The 22,511-nt window shown below is 41.0% G+C and overlaps 2 protein-coding genes across 4 annotated transcripts; one reads left to right on the top strand and one right to left on the bottom strand.

Annotated features, from left to right (window-relative positions):
* Positions 1-632: 632 nt before the first annotated feature.
* On the bottom strand, positions 633-9,358 carry LOC311014570 (dynein regulatory complex protein 11). 2 transcript variants are annotated; one of them, XM_084011233.1, is made up of 20 exons: positions 9,258-9,358; positions 7,291-7,351; positions 5,524-5,851; positions 5,276-5,395; positions 4,881-5,060; positions 4,716-4,787; positions 4,184-4,389; positions 3,990-4,074; positions 3,802-3,906; positions 3,556-3,628; positions 3,261-3,367; positions 3,022-3,108; positions 2,893-2,954; positions 2,702-2,784; positions 2,303-2,410; positions 2,013-2,212; positions 1,680-1,766; positions 1,419-1,596; positions 1,093-1,331; positions 633-1,005 (listed from the first exon to the last, which is right to left on the bottom strand). In XM_084011233.1, exons 2-20 carry the CDS (start codon positions 7,317-7,319, stop codon positions 892-894), a joined length of 2,463 nt encoding a protein of 820 aa, XP_083867359.1. In that variant the 5' UTR covers positions 7,320-7,351; positions 9,258-9,358; the 3' UTR covers positions 633-891. The 2 variants fall into 2 exon arrangements, with proteins under 2 accessions (XP_083867359.1, XP_083867360.1); XM_084011234.1 differs by lacking the exons at positions 7,291-7,351; positions 9,258-9,358 and adding an exon at positions 7,100-7,235 and having other exon boundaries at positions 634-1,005.
* Positions 9,300-20,215, top strand: alkal1 (ALK and LTK ligand 1). Of its 2 annotated transcripts, none has more exons than XM_084011253.1 (6): positions 9,300-9,437; positions 9,677-9,952; positions 12,007-12,060; positions 15,922-16,002; positions 18,101-18,176; positions 20,063-20,215. In XM_084011253.1, the coding sequence occupies exons 2-5, from the start codon at positions 9,688-9,690 to the stop codon at positions 18,163-18,165; spliced, it is 465 nt and encodes a 154-aa protein (XP_083867379.1). In that variant the 5' UTR covers positions 9,300-9,437; positions 9,677-9,687; the 3' UTR covers positions 18,166-18,176; positions 20,063-20,215. The 2 variants fall into 2 exon arrangements, with proteins under 2 accessions (XP_083867379.1, XP_083867378.1); XM_084011252.1 differs by having other exon boundaries at positions 15,919-16,002.
* Positions 20,216-22,511: the final 2,296 nt, after the last annotated feature.

The following is a 22,511-nucleotide window of genomic DNA, read 5'->3' as shown; positions in this document are numbered from 1 at the left end:
ACAGCCAACTTGATATCATGAAATGTGGGCGTTCTCTTGTGTAGCATCATACTGGTGGCGCTAATGGGCTAAAAATAGAGTAACGTTCAAGGATTCAAGGCAATGTGAGGATGTGTTGACTGAATTTAGAACTTGACAAAACAGCTGAACCCTCCTCCTAAGCCTCTGGCTCCCCTCCCTCCTCCCTCCCTCATGTGTGTCACATTTCCTCTGGTCCAGACTCTCCACACCTGACAGCGGTCATAATAGAGGAGTATAGACATTTTCATTACATGTATTCGAACCCAAACGTGTCTACAGTTGTAAGCCCAGATTAGATGACCCAGATGCTTGTGTGTAACACATCTGTATTATTTCTGTCAGCCACATCCCAAATGTAGGATTCATAACCATGGCAGCCATAGCCATACAGTAGAACGACATTCTATGCCCTTGACAGTCGTGCTGTGTCTTCTTACAGCGGGACGTGGATCTGAAAGCCACAGGAGTCTGTCCACCCGAGCCAGACCACAGAATTTATTTCACATCACACATAAATCATTGGTTGGCTGCGTGTTATTGATGCAAATTGTTAAACTCCAGACAAAATCTCATGTAGAAGTAGATACTGCAAGGTTTTGAGTAAACGTGAGAATGGAACGCAATGCTGAGATTTGATTATTAGCAAGAGCAAAAATAGTACTATTTGTTATCTTTGGACAAAATTATCCTGGTGTCCTTCTTAGAATACCTCTTAATATGACGGTCACAAGACAGGAGTTTGCACCCTTCCTCATAGACCATACCAAGTCCTATTTTGAGTGTGGGAGCTGTGACAATCTGTCCATATAATATTGTACATTCTGCAATTTCATACAATATCAAAACACATTCAGGTGTGATTAAAAACATTTATTTTTTTCCTTTTTTCTTTGCATTTTTGCCTTTTACCGGGGCCTCTTCTTCATCCTTTCCTGTGGCAGCTTTAATCCTCTTCTTTCCCAGGGGGGTCTTCGCATACCAGTTCTGGTGAAAGTACAACAGGAAATGAATATGCAACAGAGCAGTTACAATCGTGAAAATGATGAAACACTTATGTCGTATGCACTGTACTTTAAGGGCCTCCTCTTCCGCCTGAAACACAGGGTCAAACTTGGCTAATGGAGAAACGAACTCGGCAGCAGTCAGCGGCCTCTTTGCCTGCTGTAGGATGCGGCGCGCCGTGACAATGCGCTGGATCACCTGGCCCATGTGACCTGGCGTGTAGCCATCAGAAATCTTCGCAAGAGAGCTGAGGTCCAGCGCCTTGGTTACATCACCTCCCTGTTTTCTGATCAGCTGCTTCCACAAGACTGAAGGCAAACGGAGTCGAAGGTAATTTTTCACACCAACAACCAAAACGAACTAAAACTGTTTTCCAATATGTTGATCCTCCTTACTGTATCTTGAGCCGTAGTCCGGCCGTGGGATGAGGATGATTTTGCTGTACATCTTACACAGTGATTTGATATCAGCACTAAGCGGGTCTTTAGTTGTTCCTACGATCAGAACGCGATCCTCTCCTTTGATCAACTTGAGAGACTTCAGCAAGTCTTTCTTCAAGCGTTTGGGATCCAACTGTGCAAAATTTGTTTCAATTACCATCAATAACTGAATCATTCAAACAACACAACGCAGCTTTTCTTCTGCCTTGAAAATACCTCTTTTTCTTCCTTGGGAACTTTCTTGTAAAACATTTTTTCTGTGTCTTCAATCCATATTACTGAAGGTTGCAGCAATCTTGCAACCTATCATAATAAAACCTGTAGTTTAGTTGTCATGAAATCACAAATGTGATTAAGTATTGCCTCTAAGATTGCGTTATATTTATGTTAAAATGTTGCTTTTTAGATGAGAATCAGGACATTAAAGAAAAAGAATACATGTATGGTTTAACAGCAGTCACAAAAAAAGAACTTTATAATAACTGGCATTAATACAAGCTTTAATAGCAACAGCACTGGATTGTGTTGCTGTAAATGCCAGCGCGTTACCTTGAACACCATGTGAAGCATCATGGCGAGGCCACTCTTGCCAGGGTACTTCCCTGCCGTGTTCAGAGGAGACAGATCGAACAGGTTGGCCCCTGTCTCTTGGCAGATTGCATGGACCAACATCTTCTTACCTACACCTGCCGGGCCTGCCAGTAGGATGGCCTTTATCAGAGGGGCCTTCTCATGTACCATCTGAGAGCCTGCCACAACACACACACACCTTATATTCAAACCAGAAACAACATTTTCTGATCTATTTATTTAAAGTATGAATGGAATAACTTTCCTACCTAATGGTAAAATTGCATATAGAGATATGACCTGCCGCACATCTGACAACGATGGCATGGGCTCAATGTCATTCTGCCTCAGTGTGGTTCCAAGATAGCTATAGTCACCTAGGAACAAGAAGGAACAATTGTTAGGCAAATAGTTATTAATATGCACTGTGAAGCATTGGGGAAATCACAAGAATCTCCCTCCTTTCCACACCAATTACACATTTTCACTGTGTCACAAACCACAAGAGGGCAGCACATTCCTACTAAATACTTTCCAGTTACATTGTTACAAAGTGCCCAATTATGAGTTTGTCTACACATTGATTCCAATCAGATTAAGAGCTCTCATACCAATATGATCACAAGAAGACAAAGATTGATCTGAAAGAACAAAATACAAAGTCTTACCCATGTAATCCTGCAGCCTAACATTATTTGCCTGTTTCAACAAGCCCTCCTCCACCAGCTCCTGACACAGCGACTCCAGAGTCCTAGCAGACGGGAATAAATGATGTCATCTCTTATACAATACAACATCATACAACTAAATTCTATAATGAAAACTGTACATTTTAAATGCATTCTCTGTGTCACCTCACCTATCAGCCGTCAAATCTTTCTCCTTTTTTTTCTTCTTCCCACTCTTAGATCCTTTCTTTTTCTGTGTAAAAACATACATATCATGAGGACAAACCTCCCAGACATACAATGTGTGGCTCATTTATTACCTTGGCATTTCCTTTGGTTTTAGCACCCTTGTCTTTATCCACAGCGAGCTTCCATTCAGCCAGCTCTTGTCTCATCTGCTCATCTACCTGATTTATAGCAGATCAAGAAGCAAAACTGCAGGTGATGCTGTTATCGGGTTAAACCATAACGAACCGGCAACCTGAAGTGGTTTAACGTTCGATTGGTCGTTAAACTCCTAACATCTGTTGCATAGAATTTAAAATGTTTAAATGTTCACCTTTACTCGAATCTCTGCTTCAATGACCTTCCTCTTTTCTTCCTTGATCAGCTCCACCTCGTGCCTCTGGTTGAAGTTTCTGGACTCACTGCGGCTTTGCCAAAAATCTGTGGATGACAAACATGGAGTTTTGGTTTTATGTGAGTATTTAGAACATTACTATGGACTGCATTTCTATAACACTTTTCTACCATACCGGACAAAGTGACAAACATTCAACCACACATTCATGCACTAACGGGAGCAACTTGGGGTTCAATGCCTTGCTCAAGGTCACTTTGTATTATAAACATACCGACAAAGGTTTTGTGTCCCACTTCCAAGTCTGACAGAAAAGCTGAAGGTAGCATCTTCAACCCAGCCTCCTCCTGTGGTTCAGAATAAAGTCACATTGCTTCACTGAGTGTGCGGCATTTATTTGACAGCTGACGAGAACTGGTTTAAATTAGCAAAATCCCACACATCACCAGTAGGCTGTTGTCTGAAATATTACATCAATCAATCAATAAGAACCCATTTAACACAACTTGTGAGCCCTTACTTCCTCTTCGACCTTCCCCTTGTCCTTTTTCCCCTTTTTCTCATCCTTCCCTTTGGGTTTGTTGTTGGCATCCTCATCTTCCTTTGCAGCAATTTCTTCTATTAACTAAAAGAAAACATTGTACACACCAAATATAAGTCTCCTTCTGCAAACTACAGTAAAAACAAATCTCTTTGGGTGTGTTTTACCTGCTGAGGGTTCTTCTCAGCGAAAATGAGGGCTGAGCCTCCGTCCTCTTCATTTGGGTAGTCTGGAAACGATCCTGTAGCATCACTATTTAAACAGGAGAGGAACAACGTGAGAACACTATTATTTGATTTATATTTAATATAATTTAAAATGCTCCACTGAAATAACAATAAACCTCAATGTGCCACCTTACCGGCATTCAATGAACCATTGTCGGATTTGTTCTTTCATTGTCTTGCTCATGTCATGAGCCTCTACATCTCGTAGTTGGTTGGTGACGGCCACCACAGACTTCTGATAGTCTGCGTGGTGCTCCCCCTGTTTAGACCGTGTACAAGCTTCACGAGCCTGGGCAGTGATTTCTGCAGGGCATGGCACTTTGTATTTTGGATCCATGGTCTATAACATGAAAGTGACGAAAAATACGTTTTATGGAGTAAAAATGTGCAAAATCCATCTCCTGGAAATTAAATCACAATCAAGGAAAAGAAGGTTTAAGGGGAATAATCACTTCAACAAAGTGCAACATTAATTAATACTGAGGTGGAACAAGGAAATATTGCAATCCAGCTTTCATGATATAGTTGCTCTTTTTTTTTAACTGAAACAAGTTGAGAAAAATGGCAAAACAAAGTATTTGTTGCATTATAAAAGGTTGTTGATCTATTTATACAGTTTAAGGCAATTAGCTAAATTGATTCCTTCCTTGAGCTTATTCTACTCACCATTCCCAGAAAAATCATCTCCTCCTCCCGAGCAATCTTGGTCCTCTCCCTCTGTATGTAGCTCCTCCACATCTGAAAAATCGCATTCAAACAAATGGTTCAGCATGAACGTTGACACAAGCTAAAGACGGAGGCAGAGAGAGGTGCATGTTGATAACAGAGGACCTTCTGAATGCAGACAGCGGCCATCTCGATGGCGGACGTTCCAGCGTCCTTGGCCCGGTAAATCGTGTTTCTTCTGCTCTCTTCATTCAGCTTGGCCCTCAGGCGTCCTTGACGAGCCCTCTCGGCCACTTGAAGGATCTTAATGGCCTCCTCTTGTCTCATGTCTTTGACCATAAGATGCTGTATGGACAAAATAACAATTTTCTGCTTGGTATTGATATATTAAATATAAGGAGTAATGAGTTAAATCAATAATTTTCCCCCTGTTAAATCTCACGTATTAAACTTGTATTTTACCGGTATTTTTTAATTTTTTTTGTATGTGACAAAATGAAATGAACAGATGAAGTCAAGAATACAGAGTTTAACTAAGATGAACACACTTTTCAACTCACTTCTGGGTTTTCAATAACCTCCACCATTTTAAGAATATCTGTCAGCATCGCCCTTCGTTCCTGGAGTTCTTTGCTGCGATCACTGAGGAAATAGCGAGGGATAGGGATCTCAAGGTTTGCCTACAGGAGCAACAAAGAAAATAGCTGTTAAGGTATATCATAACTGAAGAGTCTGTGAATAAATCAATATCATTTTATTCAGGTCATTCAGCAATCCAGTTTCATTATACTTGCTCTACTCAACTCACAGGCGTAAGCTTCAAGTCTTGAAGGACATCATCCATGTAGTGGTACTCTGAAAACTCTTTTTCCACCATTTCATTCTTCAGCTCTAACACCCTCCCCATCACGCCATCAAGAACTGTCCGGATGAGTCTCCTCTTCTGAGGGTGGACCACCTGGTCGTAGACGTTCTCAAGCTTTCTGAAGATTTGGATGTAGCGCACATAGAGCATGGCCAGCCGCTGGAAGAACACCACCCTGTCCTTTTCTGGGCGAGGGGGCTCAGCGGGCAATTCCTCGGTTAGCAGACGGCTCAATTCTAGCTGAACATCTGCCCACAGCTGGTTGTATGTCCTGGAAGAGCGGAAACAATCTAATGAGTTGAGGCTGGGAAAAGGTACGTTAATTAATCATGGGTGAGTGACAGTCAACAAGGAATAACATCATCATTTTTGGCAGGCCATACCTTATTTATAGAAAATAATCACACATAAGGGGAAAAAAGATATGTATGATTTTTTTTTTTATTATAAATGGTCATAAGTTAAAAATGCCAAGGTCAACAAAGCTAGAAATGTAAACAATGGCCTCAGTATCATTATTGTTGCCACCCTGCTGCCATGCCACCCTGCTGCTGCTACCCCCTGCTGCCACCCTGCTGTTGCCACCCTGCTGCCATGCCACACTGCTGCTGCCACCCTCCTGCAGCCATGTCACCCTGCTGTTGCCACCCTGCTGCCATGCCACCCTGCTACTGCCAACCTCCTGCTGCCACCCTGCAGCCATGCCACCCTGCTCATGCCACCCTGCTGCTGCCACCCTGCTGTTGCCACCCTGCTGTTGCCACCCTGCTGTTGCCACCCTGCTGCCATGCCACCCTGCTGCTGCCACCCTCCTGCTGCCACCCTGCTGCCATGCCACCCTGCTGCCATGACACCCTGCTGCCCTGCTGCTATACCACCCTGCTGCTGCCACCCTGCTGTTGCCACCCTGCTGCCATGCCAACCTGCTGCCCTGCTGCCATGCCACCCTGCTGCCCTGCTGCGATACCACCCTGCTGCTGCCGCCACACTGCTGCCAAGCTGCCCTGCTGCTATACCACCATGCTGCAGCCATGCCACCCTGCTGCCACCCTGCTGTTGCCACCCTGCTGCCATGCCACCCTGCTGCCCTGCTGCTATACCACCCTGCTGCTATACCCTGCTGCCATGCCACCCTGCTGCCACCCACCCTGCTGCCCTGCTGCTGCCACCCTGCTGCCCTGCTGCTGCCACCCTGCTGCCATGAATGAGGTGAGGAAAAACATACGTCCAAATACAGCTACCTTGCTTTTTTATTCTTAACACGCATTGTTTGCTGTCGTGTTGTCGGATGCTTAACTCCATAAAGTTTTGTATTTTTGTATGTAGGTTGTTACTTTGGGTCCCAAGAATATTGTAGGAACTACTAACTATCAGTGTAAACGTATTGTGCTTTATAAACAATGCTAGGGTTGTATGCGTGAAACAAACTAGCTGACGTCAACTGAATTAAAATGTGACGAGCTAGCGTTAGCGTTAAAGTGAACCTTTACGTACAACAATAACGGCGTTGAAAGTTTACCTTTGCGACATGACTCCGGCTCCAGAGGGAGAGAGTAACTTCTCAGTACTTCTTGTGAAACAACTAAACAAGTTACAGAGTGTAAAAGTACACTAACGTTAGCTACAGTGCGTCAAACGTGAGGTCAGCTTTCACAAGACATCGGCGGTCGGCCCGTCTCCATAGTAACAGTCATTGCGGAAGTTACTCACAATATATGCCACGTGATAGGCTGCATCATCAGTAGTAGGCTCTTCAGTAGCACACTGCAGACTTAACAGATTTATAAGTTAATAATAAAAGACAATAACTTGAATGTATGAATAATATGTTGTTGTTGTTTTGCTGTTTTCTTTTTCATAGCCTATATTTCAGCGATTTACAGTACAGTGCCAGTTCTCTCATAAGACACCAATAATAGTTTTTTTTAATTATAAAAAAAAATCATCAGTATTCAACCAAAAAAGTGCATTTAGAGCTGTAGAAACAAAATAAATTGATATGCTTTTGAGAAAGCATAAAGGAAAAAGCTCTCTTCTTAACAATCTGTCTAATTTTGATTCATTTTCTTCCATATATTCAACCTTAATTTCACTTAATTTAGTTGGATATCCGTTGTAATGTATACACCAAGGTGTTTTGACCGTAGTTTTAATAGGGATGCCATAGGCCTATGTTGCCACAAGATGGCAGTCGTGTGTAGCTAATATTCTACACTCAAGTTCAGTGACAAACTGATGCTTTAGAAGATACATGTTTATTACCGGAATAGCCCGAACGTCCTCATTATTTCAAAAAGCAAAGTTGTGTCACGTGCCAGCTCACGAATGTTTGGTTCTCAGAGACTTTCAGTTACTTAATATCTTAATTTGTTTTTATTAATTAGAAATGACAGCGTTTATGCTATTTAGAAGTATGGTGAAATCGGAGAGCCTTGTTTAAAACAGATATGCCTTAATTAGATAACCTTAAATTACTATGAATACGTGTAATTGGCTATTCGCTGGGGGTCATTCATTGTCATTGATGATCAAAGTGTCTATATATTTTTTTTTTACACACATAATCTATAAAACTAGAATATCTGCCTATCCTTTTGGAAGTAACTCAAATGTTTTTATTGTGTCATCTTATTTAAAATGTCGATCTGATGGCATCAAATCATGATGGCAGAATCTGACATTTTAAACGCATCATTTACCTGACATTTTAAACGCATCATTTACCTGACATTTTAAACGCATCATTTTCTGGAATTCTAATAATGAGAAATATCAATATATTTCCTTCGGAAGAAGTGAGACACCACCAAGTGGCGTCCTTCCTTTGTGTCACAGGCACGTAAACGTCCGTCAGTAAAGATGAGCGTTTCGTGTAAGTTTACTGTGTAATGGGATGCTTGCAAAGAAGTGCCATGACAAATGTCTGCAGACGTAAAGGAACTACAGCCTCATAAATCCCACCTATAAATCACACATGAAAATCTGCTATTTGACGATGCATTAATAAATAATTGCATTAATTTCGTCTGTATGGAATAACGTGGTTGTCTTTAGGAGGGCACTTTAAATTCAGACAGCTGAGCCAGTAATCTACTAACATTTTCGACTTCCCTTCCAAATGCTTTTTTTTTTTTAATTCGCCCTAAAATATGCTAATTGAACAGCCCTAATAACAGCGGTTATTATATTCCTATGGAGTGCGGGTGGAAAACTGCCGGATGGCTGCTTCTGGAGGCGCATTCTCCGCAGCGCTTAGGCGGTCACAAGACTTGGACATCGCAGAGCAAAAACATCGACACGCTTAAAGTCAGCTGGAAGCTTACAGGGCCCGCAGATTCTTCTCCGCTCCTCATCCAACGTCCAACAAGTTGGTCCATTTGGAAAAGTACTTTCCTGCGCGCTGCCGCGCCGCGCTCTCTGTCGCTGAATTTCTGATTTTTTTATTTATTTTTTTCTCAATGGAAATGTCAGCGGGGCTCTTTTTTATACGTTCAACCATTAGTCTCTGCAAAAAGGTCATTTTTATTTACAGCTTAATGGTGTTGTAAAACTACAACCGGTAATGTTTTGGTGCCCAAAGGAGGGGCGCGTGGAAAAGTGAGCGAACGCCGCTGGAAGAAATTGCACCCCAAGATGTCAACATTGCTTAACCACCCACACGAAATCGATTGTATTACCTTCAAGAAGGTGGCTCCTCTTATAAATAGGGACGCATTATTTCAAGAAAGACGGCGGTGAGCACAATCTGCTGGCTCTCTCTCTCTCTCTCCGATCCGGATCACAACGCCTGGAAGAATTAGCTGAAGACAAACTGCGTCCAAACCTCCAGGAGATAAAGACATTTAACTCCTCAACTAGTAAGTTGGATTGACTATGTTTGTATTATACTAGCTGGTCTTTACTAGAAGAAATGCCACTGCTGCGTAAAGTGTATTCTGGTGATTCATTCCTCTCAGAGGAATGTTACTTCTTTTTTTTTTGGAGTGTGAGGAATCCAAAAATGTCAAGCAATGTTGTTGTTGGGTTCAGCCCTCTTTTTTATTGTTAGAATTACAACTACATGTCCAACAAAACGTTGTCTTCTCTCCGTTTGTAGACGGTGAAGTCATGCAGGTGGAGAGGAAATGGCACATTCTGTTTACTATCTTCTTTCTGCTCATCACCTCCGGCCAGTGTATGGACAGCAAGGACGTCAAGCAGAAAGAGAGAAGGACCCTGTTGGATCTAATCTTACAGGTTATCAGAGACAGCCAGCAGCGGGAAATGTCCCGGCGCTGCAGCAGTGGACTCTTCACTTCAGCCCAAGACATGAAGTCCTCCTCCCGTGAAAAGCCTTTCTATGTTCCTAGGCTGGATAACAGTAGACTCATAGGTAAGCTGATAAGATTTATTTTTAGGTCCCGATGAAAGCATAATCCCCATTTTACTGTGCTGTCTGCCGTATTTATTTAGGAGCCTTATGGAACTTTCTTTATGCACGTGGTCATTTCAAGATTTATTGGAAAGATAAGAAGGGATGCCTCTTCAAAAATGTACTATTTGGCAGGAATATGCTTCAAAGGACAGCATCCAGACGGCCCGGAAAGGGCTGTGTCATATTTATTTATCTCTGTGTTTTTATTTCTGAGAGATGACTTTTCGACCACATGTCTCCGTCGTATGACTTCTTCATTCAAACTGTGGTTTATGGATGCAAGGAAGGAGAAGGGGATAGGTAGGACCTTATGTAGGAGGAGCATCGACGTGCCAAACTTGTGAATGATTCATTCACTGTGATTCATTGTGGAATCTTAAACCTTGAAGGGTGCATCCACATGAGCACACATCGCGAGCATCTCCGCAAAGACATATCTGGCAAGACCAGCTGCTGTTGAGTCACATTCGTGTTATTTAGAGCACTCTATCAAAGTCACTCCTTTTGACTGTAATCAAAGAACAATCCGGTCCACTTGGACATCAGTTACTGATTTGCAGTTCTAAATATTGAATTAAATTGAATTTTGGTATTACTGTCACTAAAATTGCTCCTTTTCTGACAAATTAGAACGAGCTTGGATCAGCTCTCTCTTTATTGACTTAAATGGAGCATTTTGTTCCGACTGGAGTGAAGCCATTTAAATAAATTGTTGATACATACCCCTTCAATTATCTGAGACCACAGACGTTAGGGTTTTTTTTTGTAGTTGTTGTTTCTCGGATTGTTTCTCATTAGTATGTGCAATCGGGAGTTTTATAACCATCCGAGGGAACATAAAGTGTTGTTTCATCTGCAGTTTCAGATTATCTCCTCCATCACTGTCATAACGTTTTAGAGATGTTGCGCAGGCATCGTAAAGCTCAAAGTGTCCGCCCCAGCTTATGCAGTTGGAAAAGTAACTTTCTCAGGCCACTGGCTGGGTGGAATTTATCTTTTGAGGATATTAAAAGCAGCATATTAGCAAACGGTGCGTGTGACACTACCAAAAGATCCATGGTCACGCAAGGATGGATGTTTTGAACACAATGAGGAGGAAGGAGAAACATCTGTAAACCCACTGATGTGCTCCCTCTGCAGTTGTCTTTGCATTGGAAGCCGTGGAGGGGGAATGTACCGTTGGAACAAGAAATAAGCTTTAAAGTGGAAGCTTTAGACTTTTTTTAATTTAATTTTTGTTGACTTGGAATTTGAATCTATACATGAATGCAGTAAAAACCACATTATCTGGCTTTGTGTAAACCCGGCTGCCATTTTCACGCTTCACATCTGGGTTAGGCACAATAGGCTCTAACGTGCCCATAACTCTCACTGGAATAGTGACATATATAGTTGTGTCCATCCCATTGATTAAGGATGATTTGTTTTGTCTTTACTGTATATCTGGACTTTAAAAGTATTTAAATGGCTCATCAAATTGTCTCCGTTGTTATCTCTCCTCCTCCTCCTACCCTTACAGGGTCACACCTTCCTGGTCTGGGGGCTAATGTAGCGTTAGCCCTGTACCTACTTGCATGGACTTATTTTAATGAGCATTAGACTCCCATACAGTAATCTCTTTAGCTTGTTAGAGTGGCCAATGTGATATCAGACACCTCCCATGTGTTTCCAGCATGGACTTTGAGTAGAAAGGGGGGAACTTGACGCCATTATACAGAATAATGTACGTAGCGTGAATAAACATTCGCTGCTGATTCAGAATGCTCTTAGTTAGAAATGACAAGATGCAATGAGTGCTGTAAAAATCAATTTGATGCCCAGAACCGTCAGGGACATTAAACGTGAATAATAATAATGCTGCAGCATCTCGTTTTGACCTTAAAGTGGGGATATTAAGAAGATTCCCTGAGTCACTTTGCAGGTGGAGGCAGACTTTGACAATGACGACAAGCTTCTCAATTGTTATAAAACGACTGTTGATTGACAAGCTAACGGTGATTTTTCTTTTCCAGAAATTTTCCCTAGAGATGTAAACATGAAAGGCAAATTCATTCAGCATTTCACAGGTAAGAAAATCCCCATCAAAGATGGCATCATGAGTGCAAACGTTCCTTTTTTCCAGGCGTGTTTTTACAACACCGGTTGCAACGTTCCCCATGTAACCCCCTTGTTTGGAAATACTTTGTTTTGCCCCTTGGAGGATCTCTGTAAGCCAACACTGTAACTGTAACATACAGTGAACACGGCCACGCCTGTGGGCCAGAATGGGGTTGCCTGGCTTAGCTGCAGGGCACTTGTGCAGGGAAACAGCACATGGTCTAAAGCCGACAGATTTAAGTTGAAGGCAGTTCACGGTTAAGCTGATTATTTGTCTCAGGACCTGTGACTAGACTTCATTATTGGTGTGAAAATCTGGGAGTTTATATGTTGGTGATTAGAACTGAAATCTCAATAGGCTGTTCACTAAATCCAGTTAAAGCCCGACTACCGAACCGTGACTGGGATGGTGCACTTTTTCCCTTTAAGGATTTGCTTCACGTTAAGTTCCTTGTTATACGTTGTTAGGCAAGAAGGCCCTCATATGGGTTATTATTACATCATGGGTTAATAAGACTGTAGTTAACTGTTAATACGTGCATAATAAAGTGTGTATTCATCTTAATAAACAATAATAGATAATAGATACAATTTTAAGAAACACATATGCCTTTTAATTCATGTTCATAAATCAACTGTTATCACGTTTCTTAAAAATACCTTTAAATGTCTTATCTAATGATGAACGTGTCGATAATGCCGTTATTAACACTTATTTAAGTCTTTAACTTAAATATGTAAATATCATGATATTAAGAAGCATATTATAAGGACTTATAAGGGCTTTATTGCCTCTTTACTCTTATTACAAGGACCTTGATTCATTACTCTCCTAGGTATGGTTTTAGGTTTACATCAAAACTAATAATAAAACAAAAAAGTCCAATAAACCAATAACATGAACAGTAAATACAGCATTTTTAAACCCAATAACAACAATCTCAAAAACAGGTCCTCAGGGAGACGAAGCCCCTTCCTCATCCCTTTAACTTTCAGTATTTGAATAATATTTCCTAAATTGCTTTATGTCTGTCTAAATCATTCTATATTTACCCACACACACACACACACTCTTCCTCCTGGTCCGGATTACACGTCGGCATTCAGGGGGCAGCCCTATTTAATCCATCCATCCATCCATCCATCCATCGTCTACCACTTATCCTGTATTCAGGGTCGCGGGGGGGCTGGAGCCGATCCCAGCTGTCATTGGGCGAAGGCAGGGTACACCCTGGACAGGACGCCAGTCTATCACAGGGCCGACGTGTATTTAATATTTATTTTAATATATTGAATAGCCTAATCAGAGCAATCAAAAGACATAACCACAAAGCAGAGGAACACAGGTATTTCTGCTTCTCATACACACCCCTTAAAGAACAACCAGTGTTGGAGTTCGATGAGCTGAGCTAACATAGAGTGAGGACCGGCTCCCATGAACGCAGTTAACTCAAATATCTGTGAGGTCTCTGAAAATACAGCAGCGTAATATTTTAATCACAAATAAAGCTATTTCCCTTCCACATATGGAGTAGTATTGACGTTAAAGATAAATTTACTTGCTCATCCATAGTTTTTTTTTTTTTTTTTTTTTTTTTTTTTTTGAGACTTTTGGAGATGAAATCATGACTCGAACCCTGAGAACAACACATCACTGTAACAAAAATACCAGTATTTATATACCGTACTTTAACCACGGCGAAATAAAACAGCTGTCTGCGGCTCGCAGCTCATCCCCCCCCCCTCCCCTCTCTCTCGCTCTCTCTCTCTCTCTCCCTCCCTCTATGTCGCTCTATGCTCTGTCACTTTCCCGACGTTTCGTTTTTTTGTGAAACAACAAAAAAAGGAACATTGAATAAAGTTAAAGGTCTGTTCACTTTCACAAAAAGCAAACACGCTACGAACCCGAACTAAGACCAACAGTGACGTGCGTTCAGGCCCGACAGCGTTCAACGATGAGGAGTTCAGGTGGCTACGTAAATCTAGAATTCGAGTGCAGCGCCGCCACGCACGGATGGCCACAGCGGGAATAAACACAGAATTACTGTTAATTTACTGGAGACAGATGTTTGAAATATGAAATGCAGTGAGCGAATCAACACACATTGACATATTTATACTATTATTTTTTAGATTTTGTGAACCTTCACGTTAAATACAATAAAAGAGTTAAATAAGAGTTTTTAGAGTTCTCATGGGAGGCTTTCAAAGGGATCTGGTGTCCTTTCCAGGGGAGCCAATCTCCCCTTGGCTCCCCCCGTAATTCAAACCATGCTCGTCCTAGTGGCATGGACACAATGTTTTTTAAGATAGAATTTTCATTTTAGGTTATAACCCTGCCTGACGACAACACATTTTTTTTTATGTCGCCAGGAAGTAAATCATGACTTGCTTTGTAATATAACTTGTCTTAAATTCTGCCAGCTCTATAAAAGGGATGTGACTTTAAAGACTGTTAAAGAAGAGAGTGTTGGGGGTTTGCAATATCCTACATTGTTGGCTCTTTTTTAATAGAATAAATGAGTGCAAAGTGAAATGTTGCCCACAGGCTACCTTCACGCAACATTTCAGATACAGTAATAAAAGTAAACGATACAGAGTGCGTTGCGCCTTATGATCCAGAATGTGCCTTATTTTTCCCAGAACTGCTCCTGGCCAGTTTTGCTCACACATATGTAATATGAGAATTTCATTTTGTGGTTTAATATCGCACCCAGAAATTGTTTTCATATGGCCTTTTTATATGAACATTTTCTATCATAACTTTTCTGTGAATGTTTCTTTCAGCGTAAGCTTGTTTTTGTTCAAATTAATGATAATTTATGTCAAACCACTGTTTTAAATCATTCCCATTGTGATCATCTCCGAAGGCTGCAGGAGATTCTCTCCAGAAGAGCTTTCAGTATTTTTTTGATGTATCATTCATGTGCATAAGGAACAACTTCAGGCCTAAAGCTGGACACTGAGGTTTTCCACATATTGTCTTCCACAACATGTGAATTCATGCTCACCTACCGTTACAAACTGTTGCCTGTTTCTTAGCTCCTCGGCCAATTTAGCACAATCCCTCGTATGCCATACGACTCCAATTTGTTAAATACGATGTGACCAGTGGTATCAAAGGCTTTTTTTTTTTTTAGATTAGATTAGATTTAGATCGATACTTTAGTAATACTTCTTTTCATTAAATTAGTGTAAAAGACATTGATCTATTTGTCCTAAATCCACGATGACTGTCATTCAGCAAATCTTGCTTCTCAATAAAATTATGGAACCGTTTCCATAAAGAGTGGAAAAAACACTGGGAAAGTAAATAAAACAAGCGACTTTGTCTTTGAAGTGTTTGACTCTTTTCATAACAATTTCATTGCACTCGTTTTACAAGCTATATCAATTATTTAATTTTCTCCCACTGTTCTAAGATAAATTGATGTTTTCCAGGTTATTGATTGCTTCTGTTTTACATTGAGTTTCTAGAAAACTTCATATGCCTTTTAATGCTAGTTTTATTATCCTCTAATATTTTCTACGATATTTGAAAAAGTACACCGTTTCCCATAAAGTTGGAATATTTAGTTTTCAGACACAATCCTCTGTTTTATTCCTATTTAAATGCATCAGTAATCAGTTTGACGAGGTGCAATGATTACATTATGTGTCCCAATGAACCAGGTGAAATTAATTCATGCATAACATTTGTTTGGCACTATAATAGACATTTGCAAATGATTCCAACTTCATGGACTTTATGGATAAACTGTAGATAAAGAGGGAGAGATAATTGAAATATTTGTTCATTTTTGCCTGATAAAACCTTTTCTATTAAGCAGGACCTGTCAAGTTCTCGTCGGAGTGCAGAACACACTTTCATAGACTTTATCACAACACAAGGGATTGCTCAAGACCAGCATGTATGTATAACTTTTTATTTTTCACTTTTTTAGAATGTGTTTGATGTCTGTTGTGCAATCCTATATCATCTCATCTCAAGTATTGTGCTTTAAAGGCCCGGAGCACTTTTTTACTGTGAGAAATGTTCTTACCACATGAACAAAACAAATGTTGGCAAAGTTGGATTATTTCAATTGGGTGGTTTTTCCTTCTTTTTGTTGTTGTTTTTTTGTTCTCTTTTTATTGGTTTTAAGTGGGCTTAGTTGGAGAAAAAAACTGATGGAGGTTATGATGTTTTCCCCTCCAAATCATAACTTTAATTGTTGCATATTTAGTCATACATATTTAAGGGTAGATAAATACTTAAGAGTCAAATGTTTTTAGAGGCTTATTGCACTCCTCGATAATGGAAAGGCATTTTTGAGTTGAAGATTAATGTTCATTAACAGCTTGCATATTTCTGTGATTTGCAAGCAGTTCAACCAAAAAGTGATGTTCTCTGCACATATAGTTTAGTCTGAATATTGTTTTTAATGTTACACTAGTACTTCATAATAACAACAGCAAATATTAGAAAAAATTAACAATTTCTGTAGCAGAATATGTTTATTTCCCTTTTTTGTATTTTTGTTAATCCACTCGTGACCTTAGATTTACCTGCAACCTACGGATTTGGTAGAACCCAGAGCTATAACCATAGGGTTCAACCTGATGGAGCAGTCCTTCTTGCTGGGCTATTACAGTTAATAATCAAGGAGCCCTCGGAGAATGATCGCAGACAAGGCTCCCTATTCACAGATGGATATGTTGAGTTACACTTGGAGAGAGAAGATGCACTTTTTTTTCCTTCTGCTGCTGTTTGCTTCAGTGATTCAGTGATGGAAGCATCAAGTCAGACGTGAAGCAATGAATCAACGTCCTTAACAGTAGGTTGTTTAGTTCACGGCTGACACAGAGGCACAATCACGATTAATTAGTCCGTCTGTTGGATCGGGATGACGCAGAGTATTGTTTGTCGTGCTGATGTTACTGATGATGATATTAGAAAACATGAGCGATTGTGTACTTTAGCTGTGCTGTTAATGGGACGTTACGTCAGTTGTGCCTCGTTTGTCTTTTTCTTTGGTGCGTCTTGGTCATTTCTCTCCCTTTGACTCTAGAACAGGGGTCTCAAACTCAACTTACCTGTGGGCCACTGGAGGTAGAGTCTGGGGGAGCCCATCAAGTATTACATAAGAAAAAGGGGTTCAAGTATCCCAAAAACAGTACAACCGATCCAATCGTCTCAATCTTTAATAATAACAATTCAGAACATGCAGAACACAAACGGTTCTTCAGAACATAGGCTTCTCTTACTTCTTCCGACTCCTTGCTGCCAGAGACTTGGCGGCGCTTCCTCTTTTACTGCTGAGCCACATTTGGCTTGAGGGAGGAAGCAATTGAGACCCTCAGTATGGCTTGAAGATGCTCATCTGTAAGTTTGGACCTTAACTTTGTGGAGAAGAGCCTTTCACACAGATAGGTGCTGCCAAAAAGGCACATGATCCGCTTGAACACCCCCGAAAGCTCAAAAACTGTCCAAGCTTGTCTGTTTTTCCACTCCCCTCCCTAAACTTGGCTTTGAGTTCAGAATTGCACCTTCCACATCGAAGGAGAAGGGGTCAGCAAACATTTTAAAAGTGGCTCTGTGTGACTTGAAGTCTTCCCGTAGCTTTACAATGGTATTTCTCACCACTGAATGGTGTGGCCGAATCCATGAGTGCCTTGCATGCTGGGAATTGTCACGAGCCTGAGCTTTGGTACCCCACAAGTGTTAAAAAAAATACAAAACGCACAGGAAAATGACTCACGCAGATTAAGTGAAGAAAATACACCAAGCTTTGATGTCAGGTAGGGAGGCCACAAAATATTGTTGGCCGCAATTGGCCGCGAGTCCGGGACCCCTGATAGTCTGAGACACATGTCACAGTTTACAGCAGAATATGAAACTTTAAAGATTGTTTGTCATTTTTCATTTGCTTCCAATTTTCAAAAACAAACCACATTATGCTTTGGGCCTTTTAAATACAAAGTGTTATGATGTTAACATATTCATGGTTCTTATCCTTTTTTTTTCAGATTACAAAAGATGTGCAAGATTGCTAACACGACTAGCAATGAGTCCACTCTGCATGCAATCGTAGACATTTCATATGTGAGTAAAAGTGTTTTTCTATTTTTGGGTGCAGTTCAGTTCACTCTAAAGTAAACGGTCAATTAAGAGCGACGTATAATCGTTTTGTATCTACATTTTCTACTGTCAGCATGATGTGGTGGAATTCGATGTGTCTGATCTGTGCTATGGAAGAAAACCCATGTTGATATAATCAGAAACATGAAAACTAATGTGCATTGCATCTGTAAACGTTTGTATGCTTTAGAATTTCTTCCTATTTATTCCTTTTATGTGTTTAATTAATACATTGTGCTTATTAAGTGCTGGTTGGCTGAGGTTTGTGCACAAATGGAGAGTGAAAGAGGGCAAAAACAGATTTCACACATTAAAGTCCCAGTCGGCAACATTTGTTTGATCATATTCCCTGAAGCCAACACTACGCTCCGATAGAACAACATAAATCATCCGGTTTTAGGAAGAAAAGCGTGCCTCTACGTGCACGTAGAGCTGTTGTTTGTTTTGCAAAGATCCGACAGAGCCCAGGATCATCCTGTCCAATCAGCATGCAGGGCTGTGTTCGTGCACACACAGAGCCCCTCCCCCCTCGGGTCGTTCCACTATCACAGGGGGGAGGCGGAGTAGCAACAAGCTTCCAATTCCTCGGTTAAAAACCGAAACGAGGAGGTCCAAAACAACCAAGGAAAAGAAAACACCGGTGGAAAAGAAGGAAAAAAAGAAAGATGGCGACGGTGCCCGTGATAAAACCAGAGTCAACATCGGACCCGCGTTTCAAAGGTGGCGTGATCTAAGGGGTTTCAAAGGGCAGGAAGTCGTGGGGGAGGAGCTCGGTGGTCGTGGGGGAGGTGCTAGGTGGTCGTGGGGGAGGAGCTCGGTGGTTGTGGGGGAGGAGCTCGGTGGTCGTGGGGGAGGAGCGTGAGAGTTGGAAACATTCCAAATCTGACCTCGAGTGCCCTCCATCCGCTGGACTTGCCGACTGGGACTTTAATTGATCCAAAATCAAAAACATTCACTATTGTTAGTTTGGAAATTATTTTTTTTTAAACATTTAAAACGCTTCAATAGAGCCCAAATGTCTTGTTTAATACGACCAAAACCTCAAAACTCCAAGATAATGAGATAATGTTCAGCATGCATACATTTTATTACTATATATATATATATATATATATATATACGCATATGCAGGTGAATTTCAGACAAAACATTTTATAATAAATATTAAACACAGACTGAAGGTAAAGTAAGTAAAACAGATGAACAGGAGTAGATCCGGGTGGCTTTCTTATGAATCAAAAACACAATGCTTCTTTGGCTAACACCAGAGACACTAAACCTAAACACAACCGTTCTCAAGACAGAGGCAGGACCATCCTCATAATCATAGTCATCCCTTTGTCAGGGAGATCTTGGATGACAGCGGGTCTGACGCGTTCGCTGCCATCTAGTCCAACGTCGGTAAAAGCATGTGGCCTCAGTGAACCCAATTAGGTCCAGCTGGTGAGTGATTGCCAGGAGAGTTAATCTGCACACGCTGCCATTTTAGATCATTTGAGTTTTTCACACTGTAGGACTTCTGGTGGTTATTAAAAAAGAAATGAAAAGGATAATCAGTTTCATCCTGTCTGTAACGTTCTGAGAAATCTGACAATTGTATATCACAATCGAGGGGGCTTTTGAAAGTGTGCTAAGTGTTTCATTATTGAGTCATCCCGATCATTTCTGAATGAGCTGAGACATAACATGGAGGAATGGCGGTAATGGCGGGCCAGTAATGACACTCTTTGAGAAGCTGATAACACAACTTCCTCGGTGAGGCCGCGATGTCAAGATGTGCCTTTTCCAATGCTTCTGCTCCAAAGCACGCAGTAACTTGAGGGGTCTAATCACCTTTTATTTGATTTCAGGGCCCAAAACAATGGAAGGGGGATCAATGTGTTGCCAAGGAAGTGCCTTCAAATCCACAGCAATCACATGAACATTGTGTTTATAGTGTTTCTACTTTTGTTGTTGTCATTATTGAAAACGCTGACGGACATTGTTTTTTTTGAACGGATGTGCTTTTTATTTTAATATACCTGAAATATTAATTTAATATAAAATACACCTATTTATTGAAAGGATATATATAATCAGATTATTTTGGCTGTAAAAGTCATACCTTGTATATGAATTCCTTTTTTCACTATTACGCTGACATTATATCCTGAAACGGGTCTGAAAGGTTTGCATGCTCCTTCGTTGTCCTCATTACATTTTATTTGGCACTTGAGATTGCTGACAACGAGAACATATGGAATGACAACAGCGGTGATTATGTGCCGCAGTACTGAACAATAAAGAATATCAAAGCACAGCGTATTTTGCCATTATTGGAGCAGAGGGGAATGTGGGAAAGTATACATGTGTAGTCCTTATGATGACTCAACCTCTGCTCGATATCATTTGCATCCGTGAAAAGCACAAAGCTGGATTTGATTAGACGTGGCTGCAGAGTGGGAATACAGTTTTTCTTCTCTTTCTGGATCAAACATTTCCTTCTTATTTTCTCTTATCTCTTTATCTGTCCCTGCTCCTCTTCCAGCTGTTCCCATTATGGTATTGTCTCTATTAGGAGCTGGTTGAAGGTTTAATAGTTGTCACATATCTTGAACTCTTAAACTCCGTAGGCTGTTGAGCAATTCAACCAAAATGGATTACTTGGACTCCTTAAATAATCACATGTGCAAAGTGTTTGGTACATTTGTAGATTGTTATGGAAATAAATTGCGTACCACATTTCAATGTAAGTGGATAATCGCCATATTAAGCCTACTTCCTTTTCAGAGAGATTTTTGCCTCTTCAAGTTCTTGGCAAATTGCTTTGGCAAGAGTTTCCTGTAGACAAATGCTGTTTATGAGGCAAAGCTTTTCCAAACAAACTTATTCCAAACAACAACACCCAGGGGTCGGAGTGTGCCTGCTGTGCCTGGCCTCAGACCACTTATTATATGTTCGAGAACACCGGCTGAAATCTGGTATGCATCAAACATAATGTCCAGCTTGACCAACAAACTTCACTTTAAATTGTTTGGCATAAAACAAAGAGTTGAAGATTTTTTTTTTGGGGGGGGGGGGGGGGGGGGGGGACAGACATATTGCAAAGAAGAGAGAGAGAGGGGAAAACATGCACCAAACGGTGAGAACGTGTTGGGGCCCACGCTAACAGATACGCTACCTGAGTGCCCCGTATGCATGGGAATTACAAGAGATTAAAACAAACCAAAACGGCCTTTTCTACAGTTGTTTTCTAATCATTCTGAAGGTTTACTCTCATAATAACAGTGATATATATGTATTTATATATAAGTCCTGACAACAACAAAAAACAGGATCGGACATTATTCTTCTTGTCATGTTGTATCATCTATTGTTGAGATGTGCGACTGGGGAGTGATTACAGTGATTGTTTTTTAGGGTAGGGAAATAAATATTGAGCCATGCGCACACAAGCATACTGATGGACTGAAGGAAACTTTCACTAAGCCAAAGATTACAACAGCTCAGTTTTCACGCCAAATGTCTCTCTAAAGACCATAAGCAGGAACATTCTCTACCTTTGGACGTTGAATTATTCAACAAAAGTTTTGGCTCATTACGATCATTAAAAAGTAATCTGGTAGACCTGTCATCAAGGTTTGTCAACTGAAATTGTGCTGAAAGAACATGTTTTCTTTCCATTTGCAAATCTCAATCCATTGCCGTGTTTCCAACTTTATATAAGACATGCTTGTTCTCAAGGGGTCACGAATGGACGGCCGCCTCCTTCCCACAAATCACAGCTTCCTTAGGACCGGAAGAGTCCATCTTAGAAACGTACGCTCCATCAAATTGCTTAATATTCTAAAAAAGAACAGCAAAAAACAAGTCTCTGGTATCATGATAACCTCGGACAATTAACGAAAGTGGGGTGTTTTTTTCCCCGCTTGAGCTATAAAAGGATTAGGGGCTAAAAATACAGCTTGCCCCTCGCAGGGATGCGCTGGGGATCCCTTTCCCTCCAGGTGGGCAGGGCAGGGACACCGGATCCTAATCTGAGGAGGATATCACTTATCTGGAGACAAACAGCATAGATTAGGAGAGGAGACAGAAGATGCATCGGGGACACCATGTGGGAGGACTCTAACACAATTACACACAAGCACCAAATCCCTCCTCTGATACCTCAGAGAAATGCTGGTGCGATAAATAGTAAACGGAGACCAAAAGCCGGGCCATTGGCTTCCTGTCAGACTGCATCCGGATGCAGGGAAACTCAGCTGTGAGAGAAAGAAGGCCCACCTCGATGTTTTAATTACGAGTTAAAACATTAAGGTT

The sequence above is a fragment of the Eutrigla gurnardus genome (assembly GCF_963514095.1).
Source record: "Eutrigla gurnardus genome assembly, chromosome: 6".
In the NCBI taxonomy this organism is placed as follows: Eukaryota; Metazoa; Chordata; class Actinopteri; order Perciformes; family Triglidae; genus Eutrigla; species Eutrigla gurnardus.
The sequence above is the reverse complement of the archived record's forward strand: the minus strand, read 5'-3'. Positions and strand labels throughout refer to the sequence as shown.